At 42.9% G+C, this 17,330-nt stretch overlaps 1 protein-coding gene across 2 annotated transcripts in view; it reads right to left on the bottom strand.

Annotated features, from left to right (window-relative positions):
- ATAD2B (ATPase family AAA domain containing 2B) overlaps positions 1–17,330 on the bottom strand; it is a 140,693-nt gene that overhangs the window by 26,430 nt on the left and 96,933 nt on the right. For both annotated transcript variants that reach the window (XM_090031510.1, XM_090031517.1), the window contains exons 23-24: positions 13,375–13,497; positions 7,245–7,382 (exon numbers count right to left, since the gene is read on the bottom strand). In XM_090031510.1, coding sequence (XP_089887636.1) covers positions 7,245–7,382; positions 13,375–13,497 — 261 coding nt within the window. The remainder of the gene's footprint in view (positions 1–7,244; positions 7,383–13,374; positions 13,498–17,330) is intronic.

Genomic DNA, 17,330 nt, shown 5'->3' with positions numbered 1-17,330 from the left:
AAGAGAGGACAAGAGAGCTCTGGGATTCCTCTCTCAAAAGAGGAGGGGGAAGGTTTGGAAGCAGAAATTTTCTAGGCAAACCCAGGGTGGACTTGGCTGTTCTTGGCACACTCTGGCAGCCAGAGGAGCCTACAGAGCTTATTGGGTCTTTGGCTGCATGCAGAGAGAAGCAAAAGCTGCCTGCGCAGCCCCCTCAACATTTGCACGGTTTGCATTTCCCCCAGTTGTTTTTTTTTTTAATGGGAGAGTAAAAACACAAGACTACTCATGGTCCATTTGAACATTTGTACAGTCTTATTCACCAGCTACACCAGGATGAAACGGTGTTGTCATTACTATTTGCTACATATACAGAGGCGTAACAGGACAGTCATATTCCCTGGAGGCTGTTGTCGCACTCCTCTCCAAAGGAGGCATTGCTGCCCTGGTTACCCCTCTCAGTTATACTACAGCACATACATATTTCCCACCCTATTCACAGTTGCACACTACCACTTATATCTCCACTCATCCTTTCACCCATATCACAATGGGATGTACCCATAACACTTATTTGCAAGTCATATCAAGCTCACATCCACAAAGAACAAGTTTGCAGGCTCAGTGATAAAAATTCGTGACCCCTCATGAGCCCCATCTACTCTACAACTTGCATTGTTACTGCCACTGGTGGGACTGCACAGCTTTCTTATGTTGTTATGGCTTATGCCACTTACAACTGTCTAGGATACAGAATTTTAGCAAAATACTCCTCCCGCTGAATTATCAAATATAACTGGCACCATCATAACCACCATTAGCTCCCAGAGTCTAGGACTGCTGCTGGCGCATCCAGATTGACACCAGATGGGCCTCTATGCAACAATTCTACACCTAAATGAGAACCATCTAATCTGTGCTCCTTGGGACACCTAAACTTTCATTAGTTTTACTTGGAACTTTGGACACCAGGTAATACTTTGGGATTTTGTTAAATTTTATTTTGATGTTATAATAGCCTGCTTGCTAATAGTTAACTCAGAGTCATTAGGGGTTAATTTTGTATTTTAAATGGCTACAGATTTTACATATGTCGTAATTATTGAGTTTTCATTCTGCTTTGAGATGCGGTGCCCATTCCAGCAACTCAGGGACCGGCACCACATACAGAGCAGATCTGGATCAGCTATAGCAGGTGCTGCACGTGGTGCAATTCCAGACCAAAGCAGGCTGTGGAGCTGGCATGCAGGGTGGAGAATGGGACTGGCTCCCTGCAGGCACTGCATATCCCCAGCCCTGTATGTGGGGCTGATCTGGGACCCACCACATGTGCCATGTGGGACAACTCAAGACCCAGGGCCAGAACTGGGGCCAGATGATGAGGCTCCCAAGTCCTGATCCAACTTACAGGCTGCATCTTTGATAACAGCCCGTAATATAAGAGTCACTGTGGGTGGCTTGCAGCTAATTAGCCTTCCAAAAATATTATACTAACAAAAGTTAACAGCCCCCCTATATTTATATTGCTATTAAAAAAAATAATCTGCCAGCCACTAAGAAAGGAAAACAGCAAAAATGCTAAGGCTTGACTGAAAGAACATTATTTTTTTCAAGGCAGCATGAAGTATAATTAACAGTCATGACTAAGTCTGAAAACACTCTGCCAAGAACATTACTAAAATGCCAACAATGCTAAACTTAATGGTATACGCAACAAGACAGAAGAGAAGTAGCAAATAACTAGTGACACAATGCTGAATTTTATTGTTCATATTAAACTGGAGTGACTTTACTTACTTCAGTGGAGTTCATACCAGCATAGCTGGTGCCGCTCCAAGTTGCAACAAGAGAAGTTTAAGGTTGGCTATTAGAAGAAACTCTCTCACTAGGAGGGTGGTGAATCACAGGTTACTTAGAGACATGGTGGAATCTCCATTATTCAAGGTTTTTAAGGCTTGGCTCCACAAAGCCCTGTCTGGAAAGATATAGTTGGGGCTGGTCCTGCTTTGAGCAGAGGGTTGGACTAGATGACCACTTGAGGTCCCTTCCAACACTAATTTTCTGTGATTCAATGATAGCATAACAATTTAGTTTATAATAAATTAGGGGTGCACTGCTAAAGATTTCTTTGGCCAATACCGATCGCTGATTATTAACCAGTCATATCGGCCAATACCGATCCAACATGCAGCCCAGCAGCTTGCAGAGCAGCGTCTGGTCAGTAAGTCTGGGTGGGGAGAGGAGAAGGTAAGAGGTGTGGCGGAGAGTAGATCAAGGACCCCACAGTGAGGGAAGGAGTGGGGCTGAGGCAGGCAATGCCCAGCTGGGGTAGGATAGGGTGTGGGATGGAGCTGCAGGTGGCTCATCCGAAGGCCACAGGGGGTCAAAGGGGGTTGGTTCCCCACTGCTGCGCACACCCCTGGGGGAGACATGTGCCCCCTCAGATTTGTGCATGGGGTGAAGGCAAGTTGCCCGCTGTGGGTTCAGGGTCTGGGGTTGCACCAGCCTTTTCCCAGAAGGAGGCTTGACCAGGGCTGTGCTCAGGGCTGGAAGGGGCAGGTGATGGCAGCGTTGGGGGGGGGGGGGACGGGGGGGGGGACGACTATAACAAATTTTGGGGTGGCCATAGCCCACCTCTTAGCCTCCCTCCCCCCAGGGCTGCCACCACCTGCCCCACCCCTAGCGCAGCCTCCACTGGAAAGAGGCAAGTGCAGCCCCTGGCCCCGAGTCTGCCCTCACCCAGCACACAAACCCGGGGGGCACATGTCCCCCATGCCTCAGGATATCATATCAGAATACCCCATTTATGCCTTGCCTACAACATAAATACATAATACACTGACTGGCTCATCATCTTAAGTTGCAAATTAAGACTGAGCTTTGGTGTCTTTATCACTATCTAACACAAAGCAAAAACATTTATATCAATACAGAGACAGCCCAAGAGTTCTAATCAATCAGAAACAAGTACATTCCTAAAACAAAAATTAATATGCTTGTATTAGGTACCATGCATTAATTAGTATACCCCGGGTGGTATGTCATTTGGGGCCCTCGGAGTCCCTCCACCAGGTGGGAGCAGCACAGAACCCGATCCCAGCAGAATGGGGTCAAGTGCAGGGCCCAATGTTGTGTAATATATATAATACATCTCTTTACACAGAAAAATACAAAAACGTTATCCTTGGAAAGAAAAACTGCATCTGATAAACTAGAACTTCCTAACTATTTGCCAACCCCATTTTATTAGCAGTGAAACTCTACTCTCCCTGTCTCCCGAAAAACAGTAAAAAGCCATTGAAATATCTGAAGAAAAAGACCAGTACAATCCCCCAGTGAAGAAGCTGACAATTTGCTTTATATACATGTGTATTATTATGTTTCATATGATTCCAGCAGCTATTTGCCAAATGTTTGAAAGTAAATTCCTAGAAAATGAAGTCGGTCAGAAAAATGATGTTACTGCAGCATACACAAATCCTGTATTAGAACTATATAAACATCATAAAAGTAGAAAGTGAACTTAGCTTGAACCCTGACCAAGAAAAGATGGAAGACTTAAAATGGCTGCTTGGAAAGAACATGTTGTTGCCAGGCAGATGTTCAGTTAAGGCACTATGGGATCCAATACGCGATCCCAACAATCATGTTTCCTCTCATGCTACATGTGCATGCCATGAGGTGCAACTGTGGGATCAGGGATCAAATCCCAGTCACATCTGGACCTGCAAGTACCAAGCCAGTCGGCTGACCCATGCTCCCAACCTCCGGAATGCAGCCAAGTCACGGACTCCAAAAGGAATTTACCTTGTGGTCATATCACCACAGAGCAGGGGTCAGCAACCCCTAGCACATGCCAAAGTGTGGCATACAAAGGCAGGGAAGGGGTTAGGGTTGCAACACTATAAGGATCAGGCCCCTTGCACCGCCCCAGCCTTCTGCCCAGAAGTGTACATGCACCTGCCACAGGCAGACTCTACGGCAACTGCTGCAGGCAGTGGGAAGGCTGCAAGCAAGTGGCCTGGACTCCATGGCAGGCAGCAGAGTTACCCGTCAGCTCTATGTTCTTGAGGGAACCCTGGCACCCAGCTTGCTGGACTTGCAAAGGACTTTTTCTTCCCCCCCACAATCTCACCTAACCAGAACTAAGCAGAAGAAAAGTTTAATAGGCATCTCTGGCTGTACATTCCCCGGTCCCAGTATGGGAGGCCTATTTAAACTTGATTGACTAAAACTCAGATGACGGGTTAGGGAATGCTGAGGCAAGAGACCGAGTCAGAGCGGGTATGGGCAACATTTGAACAATAGTTAAGGGTTCATCACAACGTCCAGCTCACTGAAGCCCTGACCACAAATGCTGTCATTTTCCCAGGATGACTGGTGGAAGTCCTCCCCACAAAGTTTATGAACACTCCAAGTTATCTCCTTAAGTCTGTTAAAAGACTACAATAAGATCTGAAAGTCACGGTAAGCTAAAGCTTATTCACAACAGGTAAAATACAAAACAGTGATGCTGACTTCACAATGTAAACATAGCTAGGCCATCTGAGAAGAAATAATCCAGTACCCCCGTTCCAGTATATCTTCTATATTCATAGTAATTTCAAGCTGGCTCCCAGGTGTCTGGTTACTCCTTAAAACTTTATGTTTTCCCTGGTTGTTAATCGGTTTGAGATGTTCCAAACCAGATAACTCTCCTTGTCACTGAAAAAGGTAATTCATTTAAATTAAAACTGTTATATAAACAGGACTGGCCCCCATCAATTACTGCTTGGGACCCTCTTGATTTACACAATTAAAAGAATGCTTTCAAGAGGCTGGACTAAGGGTATAAGAAAGCTATAAGGCAGCAAACAGTGTGCTTCAAGGGGGAGAAATCTCTCTGACACCATCCACTGTTGTTCTCGAGAAGCTGGGATAAACAGGTGGTCTCTTTCCACTGCCTGTTTAACCTTCAAGGATCATGCTAGGAACTTTGCCTGTCAACAAAACACCTGAGTGCCTTGGAATAGTGAGATCTGATCTCTCGCTCTTTCTCCCTCTCTCTCTCCCTCTCTTTCTTTTTCTCTCTAGGCATAGCTTTCTGAACCTAAATTTTATTACTTAAAGCTTGAGCTAGGCTTCCTCAAATACTCAATTACACCAGGATAATATTGTAATTGTTTTTGTTTGTTTTGTCCGTGCATGGCTATTACTACTAGTACCATCATAAATTTCATATACTTAGCAATAAGTAAAACTTTTCTAGTCAAACTGGTGGTAACCAGGTATATTTTTTTTCTCCTCTACTTCCCCTTCTCCACTTGCTCTGCAGCAACGCTTCTTTTACCTAAGCCAAAGATCCTTGTGAAGCCCAAAAATACTGTGGGGTCTGTTCAGCAAGAGGTTACCACTACTAGAACAGTTAGAGCAAAAGCTTGGGATGTGCCGAGTTTGAGACGCATACAGGGATCAGCTTGTATAGACCAATTGACCCTAGTTTGGCTCAGACGTGCCCTGCTGAACTGAATGCTGGCCCATGAGGGTGTCAGCTAGACACCCAGCCTAATTCAGAGGTATTTTGTTCACCTGTGTGCTTGTGTCTGACTGCATTTTATTGCTACCTTAATGAACTGATTCCTGGCACATAAGGGTGTCAGCCTGTATGTGCTGATCAACCTGGCCAGATCATGCAGGCGTGCCACATGAATCTGTGTGTGTATGTATTTGACTGATTTAGTCGCTGGAGGAACCCAGCCCCACTGAAACAGAGTCCTGCAAGACCGCTCCACTGAGGGTAAGGACTTGCAGAAGGGAAAGATACAGCTCCACACAGAAACACAAGAGACCTCAGAAACACAGACTCCAGAAATGTACCCCTAATAAATAAGAACCCCAAAGTAATGGGAAAATCTGGTAACAGCAGGGGCCTGCCCACAGCCCGGGCCAGCCGTGGCAGGTGGCCAAGAGGCTGCAAGCTGCTGCTCTGAAGTTTCCAGAGCCCCAGCCTGGGTCGTTGCTGGAAGTGGGTGCACACTGGCCTCAGGGTGGACAACAGGAGAGTCGCAAGGGGCCCGATCCTTATTGTAGCAGTGCAGCCCCAGCCCGCTCGCCACCATTCACCTGGAGGTACACATCCACCCACAGCAGCAGGTGGTGGGGAAGCTGCAAGCTGCTGCACCAAGGTCTGCAGAACTCCAGCATGGCTCATTGCTGGAGGCAGGTTTGTGAATAAACACTTGGGCTGGATAGTTTAGATACTAATTATCCTTCCTTGAGCAAGGGGTCAAAACTAGAAGACCTCCTGAGGTTCCTTCCATCCCTAATTTTCTGATTCAATGATTTTTCTATGATTCTACCTCCAAGATCAAAAATCACCTCTGTATTATAAATCAAATCAATTTCTCATCCATATAAATGTTCTCTGTAAATTTAAAAATCTAAATTACTTTTTTTTTTAAAAAAGAAAATCAGTCCTTTTCTGAAACCTGCTGCTTTCAGAGAGCCCTAGTTCCCTGCTCAGAGCTGTTGTCACATTATTTTATTTCTCCCACTGTCTTCCTACGCTCCTCTCCTCAGTCACCTCTCTAGAACAGTTAAGTACCCCCCCTTACTATACTGCGTCACATTTAGGCAACCGATGCTGCATACTAGCAAGCATAACAAAGAATATGTTGGTACTCCAAGGACTTTACTGTTCTGATTCTGTAAGGTTTTGGATATCTTCATTTTCCATTCATTTAAGAGCGGCTAATACCTTCCAATAATGAATACTTAAACTGTTCAAAACTGGATCCCAGGAGACAAAGTGTAGCCTGAAGTTAACGTATTTACTAATTTCAACCATAAAGCACTTCATATGTTGTAGGTAACAAACACAAGAAAAATGTATTTACATACAAATGTCAAACAAGAAAATCTTAAGCTAAACACTTTGTTAAGAGGATTCCAACCCCTGAGGAAGACAACCGTTTATTTTACACTGAAAAATAATCCTTAGTTTTACAATTATCCTGATGCTTGTATTTTTGCACTGAAAAAAAACACTTTGAAATTCTACTTTCCGCTTTTTCATAGCTACATCAGCAGAGGTTTCTTGCATTCAAAAAATGGATGCCCCTAAAGATACAATGGCTGCCCAGTTGGAGTAATTTTCTGTAGGAGAAGCATTAAAGAATCACTGTAACCAAAAACAGAGAAACTAGGTGTATATGAAATCCATGATCATTGCTGTCTAAGTTACTGTTCTAGCTTCCACACAATATGATCTGATCTGAAGTACTCACATGCACATTTATTCGCAGAATTGTGCCAAACTGCCATGGCACTTTTCTGTTTGTTCCGAAATGCCTCTTCAACTCTAGTTTCAGTTTTCCGTACAGTGGAACCATGAGAATTTATTTGCTCTGCTGTTACTGATAAGCCTGCACACAGAAGATAAGCATACCTATTTAAATAATCCAAACTGCATAAACTGATCAAATTCAAAAAACGAGCCTGGAATTCAGTATTGCATTAAAATATGTTAATTAACATATTAAGGTGGTTATCACAAAACAAAGATTTAAATAAAAAATACCTGCATTCAGCTGACAAAATAAATTATTAAATATATAATTTTAACTGTTGAATCTAACAGCTTAAGAAAAACATATTCCATTTTCTGTCACAATAAGAAACTTTCACAATTCATTCCATATTTAAGATCCCCAAGATTACATACTTTTTCTCCGTATTTTACTTTCTTAGCACATATATTCTGCAATTAGATGATGATCTTAAAATAACAACTTTAAGTTGATGGCTTTCAAGAGATTTCCATAAACCCTGAAGTACAAAGTGCTTAGAAGAAGGCTTGGCTGGCTGTTTTAAGTATTTACTATAGCTCCGGATACAGTTATAGTTTCATAGTTTCTAGGGTTGGAAGGGACCTGAGCAGATCATCTAGTCCGACCCCTTGCCATGGCAGGAAAGAGTACTGGGGTCAAACGACCCCAGCAAGATGTGCATCTAACCTCCTCTTAAACACCCCCAGGGTAGGAGCCAGCACCACTTCTCTTGGAAGTTGGTTCCAGATCCTAGTTGCCCTGACTGTGAAGTAGCACCTCCTGATATCTAGCCTAACAAGTTTGTAACAGGCCACTAGATCCCCCCTCAGCCTTCTCTTTTGGAGGTCCCGTAGCCTCTCCTCGTAGGGCCTGCCCTGCTGCCCCTGATCATACGAGTGGCCCTCCTCTGGACCCTCTCCATGTTGTCCACATCCCTCTTGATGTGTGGCACCCAGAACCGGACGCAGTACTCCAACTGCGGCCTGACCAGTGCCGCACAGACGGGGAGGATCACCTCCCTGGACCTGCTCGAGGTGCATCTGTGGATGCATGACAAGGTACGATTGGCCTTCCTGACTGCATCCTCACACCCATGTTCATCTTGGAGTCAATGATGACTCCAAGATCCTTTTCCGCCTCTGCGCTGACAAGAAGGGGGTTCCCCAGCCTGTAGGTATGGTGCCGGTTGTTCCTCCCCAGGTGCATCACTTTGCACTTGTCTGTGTTGAATCCCATCCTATTCTCGTCCGCCCACCCTTGTAACCTGTCTAGGTCTGATTGTAGCCTATTCCTTCCTTCTAATATGCCCACATCCCCCCACATCTTAGTGTCATCAGCAAATTTGAACAGGGTGCTTTTTACCCCCTCGTCCAAGTCATTGATGAAGATGTTGAATAGTGCAGGCCCGAGGACCGAGCCCTGTGGAACCCCACTGCCCACATCCCTCCAGGCTGAAAATGATCCATCCACCACCATTCTCTGGGTGCGGCCCTCCAGCCAGTTGGCAACTCATTTGACTATGTGGGTGTCCACACCACAGCCCCCCAGTTTCTTAATGAAAACAGGGTGAGAGACAGGGTCGAAGGCCTTCCGGAAGTCCAGGAAGACGATGTCCACTGCTACCCCGCATCTAAGGATTTGGTGATCTGATCAGAGAAGGCCAGCAGGTTGGTCTGACAGGACCTGCCACTGATGAACCCATGTTGGTTGTCCCTAAGCATGAAATCCCCTGCTGGCCCCTCATGGATGTGTGCCAGAATAATTTTCTCAAACAGCTTGCCTAGGATCCAGGTAAGACTAACTGGCCTATAGTTTCCCGGGTCCTCCTTCTTACCCTGTTTGAAGATGGGAACCACGCTGGCCCTCTTCCAGTCCTCTGGCACCACACCAGAGCACCATGAGTGCTCGTAAAGCCATCCCAGGGGTCCTGCAATGACCTCAGCCAATTCCTCTAGTACTCTAAGGTGGAGATCATCTGGACCAACTGACTTGAATACGTCCAGTCCCTCCAGAAGCTCCCTAACTAGTTCCTCACTAACCCTTGGCCCAGGTGCGCCTCCCCTGGGGCCTGAAGGGGGCCCAGCAGGGGGTGACTGTTCCAGTCCCTACTTAGGAAGATGGAGGCAAAGAAATCGTTAAACATGTTGGCTTTGTCATCTGGTGTGACTACCAAGTTTCCTAACGTGTCCTGCAGGGGTCCCACATCACCCGGAACCTTCTTTTTACCCCCTATGTATTAAAAGAAGGACTTCTTGTTGTCCTTAATCTGGGAAGCCAGTCCCAGTTACATCTCTGCCTTGACTTTCCTGACTGCCTCCCTACATCCCCGCGCGACTACAGTATAGTCATCCCTGGTGATGTCCCCTCCTTTCCATTGGGTGTACGCCTCCCTTTTAGCTAGGAGACATTCCCGGATGCTTTTGGTGAGCCATGGAGGCTTGTGTGCCCTCCTGCTCCCTTTGATCCTCATTGGAATTACCTCCCTTTGGGCTTGGAGGATCATCTCCTTAAGGAGGGACCACTCTCCTTGGCCACCTGGCTCCCTTCCCCTCTGGGACCTCAGCGCTTCCCTGACTATTCTCCTTAGCTCACTGAAGTTTGCCCTCCTGAAATCTAGGGCTGCTGCCTTGCTGCAGGCCTTTGCCACCTTGCACTGGATGGTGAATTCCAGCAGGTGATGATCACTGTCACCCAGGTGGTCAAGCACCCGCAGCCCCCTCACCAGGTCATCTCCCATTTTATTGTTTTTTATCTATAAAAATTACTGTTATTTTTTTCTTACTAAGGTGTTTATTTCAACAATGCTCTGTAGCAATGACTTAATAGTCTAAGTATATACTCTGTGATGTTCTATTAGTTTTTTTTACCCTTTTTGAGTTAGCTGCCACCTTTCAGTCTCATTCAACACCTTGTTTTGATATTTAGCAGGTGGTTCTGGATCCACCTTCTAAATACAAATAATTATTTTGTGTATTTTTATTGTCCTCCTCCTTATTTAGATCATCACAAAAATTGACCAATTGCAATTGTCTTGATCTCACTTCAGGTCCCTAATTATTCCTGTCACTTTTCTCCAACTCCTCTACTTCTGAAAAATTTTGTTTGCAAAGAATAACTATGCTAGATAGAAATGGTAAAACTGTTAGTAATGCAAACAGGACAGATTGTGTTCAACAGCTTTGCTCTGTATTTGAGGAAAAATGGATGATACATTACATCTTACAATAACTAACTATTTTCCATTCAAATAGCAACACAGGAAGATGCTGAACATCCTCTCAAGCCTGATATTTTAAATAAGCAGATGTAGAGAACTTGTATCCAAGTTTTAAAGGATCTGGCCAAGGTTGTTTCTGAACTGGTAAGGCTGATTTTCAATAAATCCAGGAAACTGGAATAAAGTTAACGCCATGCCAGCATTTAAAAAAGGTACAAGGGGAGGTCCAAGTTAATTACAGGCCAGGTAGATCAATTTAACATCTAGGCCAGGTAGATAATGTGTGACCCAGTACGGAAGGAAATATACTAATCATCAGGAGTCAAAATCAGGGCTGTCCAAATGCAGCAGGCAACATGCAGCTCCTAAAGAGTTAGTATGTAGCCTATAGGCTCTTGCTTGGCTGCTAGTCCCAACACTGCAGCATGGTGGTATATGTGACCAGGAGAGGGGTGGGTGAGTGCTGAGCACAGCTGGGGGTATGGAGCAGCACCACTTGTGCTCCAGAGCAGGAGACTGGGAGGAGGAGGGAGCCAGGCTGCCTGTGGTTCCATGGAGAGGGACAGAGGGAGAGGGGCTGCCCAAACAGTGCACAGAGCAGAAAAAGAAGGGAGCTAGGCTGGATACGCTATGTAAGCAGCACTGGCAGAGGGGGGTGGGGGAGGCAGTGGGACGGACGGACCCATCCGTACCAAATGCAACCGCAGTCTGTGGCAGTAAGTTGGACAGCCTTTGGGTAAACCACTGAAAACACTAGAGGTCTGAAGACTAATTAGCTGAACTCTCAGCAGGGCACTGGAGAAAATGTCTAACATCATCCTATTATATATAAAAAGGAATATCACAGGGAACGTTAAAAGACTGTGTCACGTTCTCGTGGCCACAATTCAGAAGGGTTATGCTGAAAAACCAGAAAGGGTTCAAACAGCCAGAAGAATGATCAATGTATTAGAAAATGTAAATGTGCTTCAATAGTAAAAGACGTAAGGACATCAATCTATAAAGTTTATCAAAGAGAAGTAAGGTTAGAGGTGAAATGATCACAGTCTGGAAGTCCCCATTACATATTTATTATTTTATTATTATAATATTTTATTAAATGATATTATTTATTAGATTCTGAGGAACACAATCTAATAACATCTAATGGAGGTAGGAAAAGCAAATTTCTAAAGACAGGCCTTTTTACACAAAACAATTAATCACTAAAACAACTCAAAGGAATTGATATGGATTCTTCAGAACTTTAAAATCAAGCTTGGGTGGTGTCCTAAACTTTATGATCAATTATGGTCAGACTGCCTCATGAAGCGGGTCAAGTTAGGTGAACAAAATGATCCCTTCTAGCCTTATAGCCTCTGAATCATGCTCAAGTAATATTCGTGACAAATTAAGAATTACTTTTATTTACTTTAGATTTCAGGGTCTTTTTGAGTGGGCTTTTTGAAATCTCCACATCTAAAACGTGGAGTCATAGAATCATAGCAAATTAGGGTTGGAAGGGACCTCAGGAAGACATCTAGTCCAACCCCATGCTCAATGCAGGACCAACACCAACTAGATCATCCCAGCCAAAGCTCTGTCTAGCTCGGTTTTGAAAATCCCCAAGGCTGGACCTTCCTCCACCTCTCTGGGTAACCTGTTCCAGTGTTTTACTACCATCCTAGTGAGAAAATTCTCTCTCATAGCTAACTTAAAACTTCCCTAAAGTCACAGAAAGTAATTTTAATACCTTTCTTTGACTCACAGTAGTACATCAAATATATTGCGATCACTTTGGATTAAGGAGAAAATGGGCTCTTTTCCTTTGCTGGGTTTTTGGTTGTAGCCATATTCATCTAAGGACACAGGCAGGCAAGGTTCTTTGGCTAGATGCAATATCTTTTATTAGACCAATTGAGTAGTTGGAAAAAAGTTCTTTGCAAGCTTTTGGGCACAAAGAAGCTAAGTGTGACAGGATGTCAGTGAGAATGTAAATAGGTGGAAGTTAGGAAAACAAAAGCAGGGGGAACAAGAGGGAAAAATGGGAAAGGTAAGTGGGGGAGACTCTACTGTACTTGAGTTTTCCAAGGTAGAAAAAAAGGCTAGTCTGTGAAAAAAGACAAAAGCTGTATATTAGGAAGATAAGGATAGAAGGTCATCCTGTCACACTTCTAGCTTCTTTCATTCCTTGGAGATCTCAGAACAGCAGAGATTCCCTATGCTTGAAGAAGGGTGATTGTGCCCAAAAGCTTGCAAAGAAATTTTCCAACTAGTCAGTTGGTCTAATAAAAGATATCACATCTATCTACCCAAAGAACCTCATCTGCCTCTCTTCCTTTGTGTACTAGGTACTCTGAGATGCTAATGTTTGCTTCAGAAATTGCTTCTTTGGCCATTGACAAATTTGTAAGTTCTGACGTGGATCAATGTCCCTCATTATCATGTTCTGAGAGACAGTGCAGACAGTGTAACCCCTCTCAAAACTCTGCACCCAATATGCTTTTCTTGAATCAGAGGCCAATGGCACAACCATCTGCTTATCTGCACTCTTACTGTCTGGGATTTGAATCAATACAGTTTCAATAGCCAGGCTCTCTGCTCAGAATTTGGTACAGCACCAAGTGCACCATGTCTTTATTTAATCTCTCTTTCTTGTACAGTTTTTAGCCAGGTACTGTGATGTTCCAAGGATTAATCATTCTGTTATATTCAGTAATACCTTTTATGTCTTCTTCCACAGCTAGGCATTCTAGAAAACCCAATTTTCCTTCATAGCTACTTTAATTTTTCTATAAATTTATACTTCTTATTTTTTTCCACATGCCTAGTTAAAAACTTTGTGATTACTTTGCATTATGACACAATACCTTTAGAAAAAAAAAATCATACCTCTTTTTCTTCTTGCTTCCTTGATTTCTTCACACATTTTATTAAATTCTGGATCCAACTCAGCAGCAATTATGGCATGTGCTGTATCCTTTAAGGTACAAGCTCTGTGTCTAATTATTTTATCTATAAAGCAAGTTAATATAAAAACTATTAGTTTTACTTACGTTTATAGACATACTTCTGCTCTATACATAGTTTTAGGAGCACATGTTTTTTCAGAAAGAGAAAAATGCAAGAAACAAAACAAATGTGTGAAAATGAAGACAGGGAATGACCACACTGGATAAGAAAACCTGCATATCAAGTATATATCACAATTCAGCCCCTCTCCTGACTTTTAAATACTGCATTTATTCACAGAGTGTACAAACCTCTTTCCCAAAAAATCACCCCTACAAAACTGAGGTGCGGAGACACTAATTTCCACGCAGAACTAAAGCACAGAGCTGGTATAATGCCAGAAGCTGCTGCCAATTCACCAGCAGCTGAGAGAGGGTTAAAACTAGCTTTTGCCTGAAATGGCCAGTGAGCTGGCTGAGGGCAAACGAGCTGCTCCACGCCATCAGCTTTTGCCACAACTCTGGGGGAGAAACTTATTTTCTTCATTCTGCCTTCCTAAAACAAGGTGTGTATCATATTTGGGGGCATGTGAGAAAATACACAACGACTACTTAACAGTTGGACAATACATTATTACGACATAAAAATTCCTACTTTGAGTTGATCAACGGTAGCATTTCTAACCAAATTTAAGAAAAAAAAAAAAGAGGTGAATAGGTTCACATTCCTTACAAAGCTTTTAGATTTGATCCAGAAAGGAGCCTACAGAGACACTGTGGAATCCTAGACCCTCCATCACCAAAATTCCCAAAAAAGTATCACGAGTGGGGGGAAAAACACCACTGGTTCACTCTGGCTCAAGGCAATGCAGAGTCCCAGAGGGAGAAGGGACATACTGCAGCATCTCTCACTAGTCTGCCTACTACTCAGTGAAGAAGGAAGCAACAGAAACAGTTTGGAGAGAGTGTTCGCTAAAGTGTTACTGCTCTAGTTGTCTTAATGGAAATTTAATCAGAACCACTTTAAAAATCATGAGGGATTACTGAAATCTCACTCCTTAAAAAAATTATATAAATTATTTAATCCTAAATCCAATCTGTAAAAGCTTCAGGAGCCTGGTGTTGACAGTTATTAAGGTTTTTAGTAGTGGCCCATATCATTCACCAGTTTGTGTCTCACACAACAGGGTTTTTTATTTTAAAAAAAAAAACCAAAGCCCCACCTTGTGCAGATCCAAAATTGTGTTTAAAATGACTATTTTGCTCCTAATATTGACCATTCTTTCCTGCAGTTTCATCAGTATTTGGGGAATATGATGCTAAGAATTTCCCATCAGCTAAATTGGAGGCCTAAGTATTAGGATCATAAGAACATTTCTCATGGGATTACTTGTTTCCAATAGTCTGAGATGTACAACAGAAAGTGTTCCAACACCAGCTAGTTCAAAAATGAAGTGTGATGTAACAGTTAACACTGCAGGAATGAAGACCTGCAATATGGATTGTGCTTAACTCAGCCAAATACAACACTGTTTCTACCAAGTGATTTCTTTGCTTTTAATGCAAACATATTAGGTTGCCAATAATCCATCTGGATTTACTATTTCTAGATGTTATCATTATTTCAAAAATAAAAAAAAAATAATGTACTGGTTAGTGCTTAAAATTAGCACATCTGGCATGACAGGACACAATTTTGTGGACAGGGGATAAAATTCCTCAGATCCTAATGGTGCCGTTATGTTAATATCTGCCAGGGGCTGGAGTGGGATCCTATGCTGCTTTGCTTGAGTCCCTAAAAAAAGGTTAACCAAAGAGGTAAACAGGTACTCTTCCTGTTTTTTTCTGTCTTAACTGAAGGCTAAGATGATGGCATATTACAAAAGTAGGCAAATTAACATTTTTGTGGGGAATGAGCAGGACAGAAACATCTATCCTGGTTTGAAGCATCATTATATCACTGAACTATACACAGTGGGAGTTTTATCATAAGCCAGATTAATATATAGCAGCATTAAAGCCTAACAGTAAAAGAGCACAATGCACAAATCAATGGCAGAATATTAATATAATTAGTTTCCAAAAGAGAAAAATTACACCACAGTAACACAGCTCTTCAAGAAATTCTCTGACTCCTACTCTTGAGCCTTTGTTACTCATCTCGGACTATAATTTCCCTATTAAAAGTTCCTAATTTTTTCTTGTACGTCATATACAACCACCACTCTTCCATGTCCTCTTGAACGTTCCACAGTAAAAATGAGAGAGGAAAAAAATGACATCTAACCTATAACCTACACTAGATTATTTTATAGCCTAGTGTCAGAAAAATAGAGAAAGAAAGCTTGGACGGCTGTCTGAGCCTGCTGTCTTGCTCATCTGAGCTGCTCTTACAAACTAATTCAGTACTTCAACTCTGCAACCAGAAACAATGAACAACAGAGTAAAATAGGAACAGTAGCATTCTTAAAAAAAATCCAACCGAATTCAAAGAGGCAAGTGTGATGTGCCTAGCCTGAGAATGTGCATCTCGGAGTTGTCTAGACAAATTACTAACAAACGATATGCTTTGAGAGCTTACTTAGAATGAAAATTATGTGCCGTTTCAGCAGTATTTTTATTCCTGTAGGACAATGCCTAGAAAAATGAGCAGAGAGATCTATAATAACTATAGGGAATATGAAAAATAGCTTGAAATCCACATAACTTAATTCCTACCCCAAACTACAATTAGCAAGGAACAGCTACATCTACTTCTGAACCAATAAATTAGCAAGTGTCCCAGTTTAACTCCTGGGAAGCAGTTGAAGAAAGACCATGGGAAATCCCTACGGTGTCTCTGGGATGCTAGAGAACAGTATGCATTCCTACACAATACAGAAGGCATCAGTGATGCAACTCTTTTATATGCAGTAGCTGTGTGAGCAGCAATTTTCTACTGGAATACACTGACTAGAGAAGTTGCCCTTTTAAAAAGACAATGACTGATGGACGTTAATAAACTACCAGGTCTTAGAAAAACAGTCACAGAAGGAAGAGTCCCTGAAACAACACAGCAAGTCATACAACCATGGAGGAGCTTGGCATGAAGCCACAATGTTCAAATGGAAACTGCCATCCACGATAAAAGAACGGATAAAAAGCGTAACAAGCTACAAGTAAAAGCAGCAAGCATCTTCCTGGAAAGCACATGTGATTATTGCCTCAGATTGCCTCTTTTGGCAACCTGGTTTCTTTCTGGTTCGTAGCCTGCATATGGTTCCAAAGCACTAAAGGGACTTGATTCAGCAAAGTCTTAACATTTTGTCCCCTTCTAGAGAAGAAAAAAAATCTGTTAACCTCATACTGGGTCAAAGCCTTACTTTCAACCTCAACTGCCATTTCAGACTTACTGTCACAGGAGCCAGAGAAGGAGACTTTCCCCCCATCCTTGCTGGATTCCTCATCTCGGGTCCTTATGTGTGTATAGTTCTACCATCTAGCCACAACCCAACACTACAGTACGCATCTCGCACATTTTCCTGCTACAGTTTAGAGACATTCTTTTTAAAAATCTTTTTGAGTTCTGCCTCTGAGGACGTCTCAGGCCTCCTTCACTGATCACAATGGAAAGCATAACCCCAATTCCACTTAACCATTTGACTCTCCAAGACTGAACCAGAAGATTATATTGTATTCAGTCTTGAATCCACCCGAGATCGGTCAAAAGACTGACATTCTCCTGATCACTGTGCTGGACTCCCAGAACTACATCAGACTTTATTTGTCTACTTAAAGAATATCCTGTGGCACCCAGGTGTGATTTTACTATCAGCACACGCTATTACACTGAAACTGTCCATAGTTAATCCGCAAGAATTAAAAGATACCAACATGCAGACAGATATGCAAGCAATG

The sequence above is a fragment of the Crocodylus siamensis genome, chromosome 1, assembly GCF_052110815.1.
Source record: "Crocodylus siamensis isolate JL-2025a chromosome 1, ASM5211081v1, whole genome shotgun sequence".
NCBI classification, from domain to species: domain Eukaryota; kingdom Metazoa; phylum Chordata; order Crocodylia; family Crocodylidae; genus Crocodylus; species Crocodylus siamensis.
The sequence above is the reverse complement of the archived record's forward strand: the minus strand, read 5'-3'. Positions and strand labels throughout refer to the sequence as shown.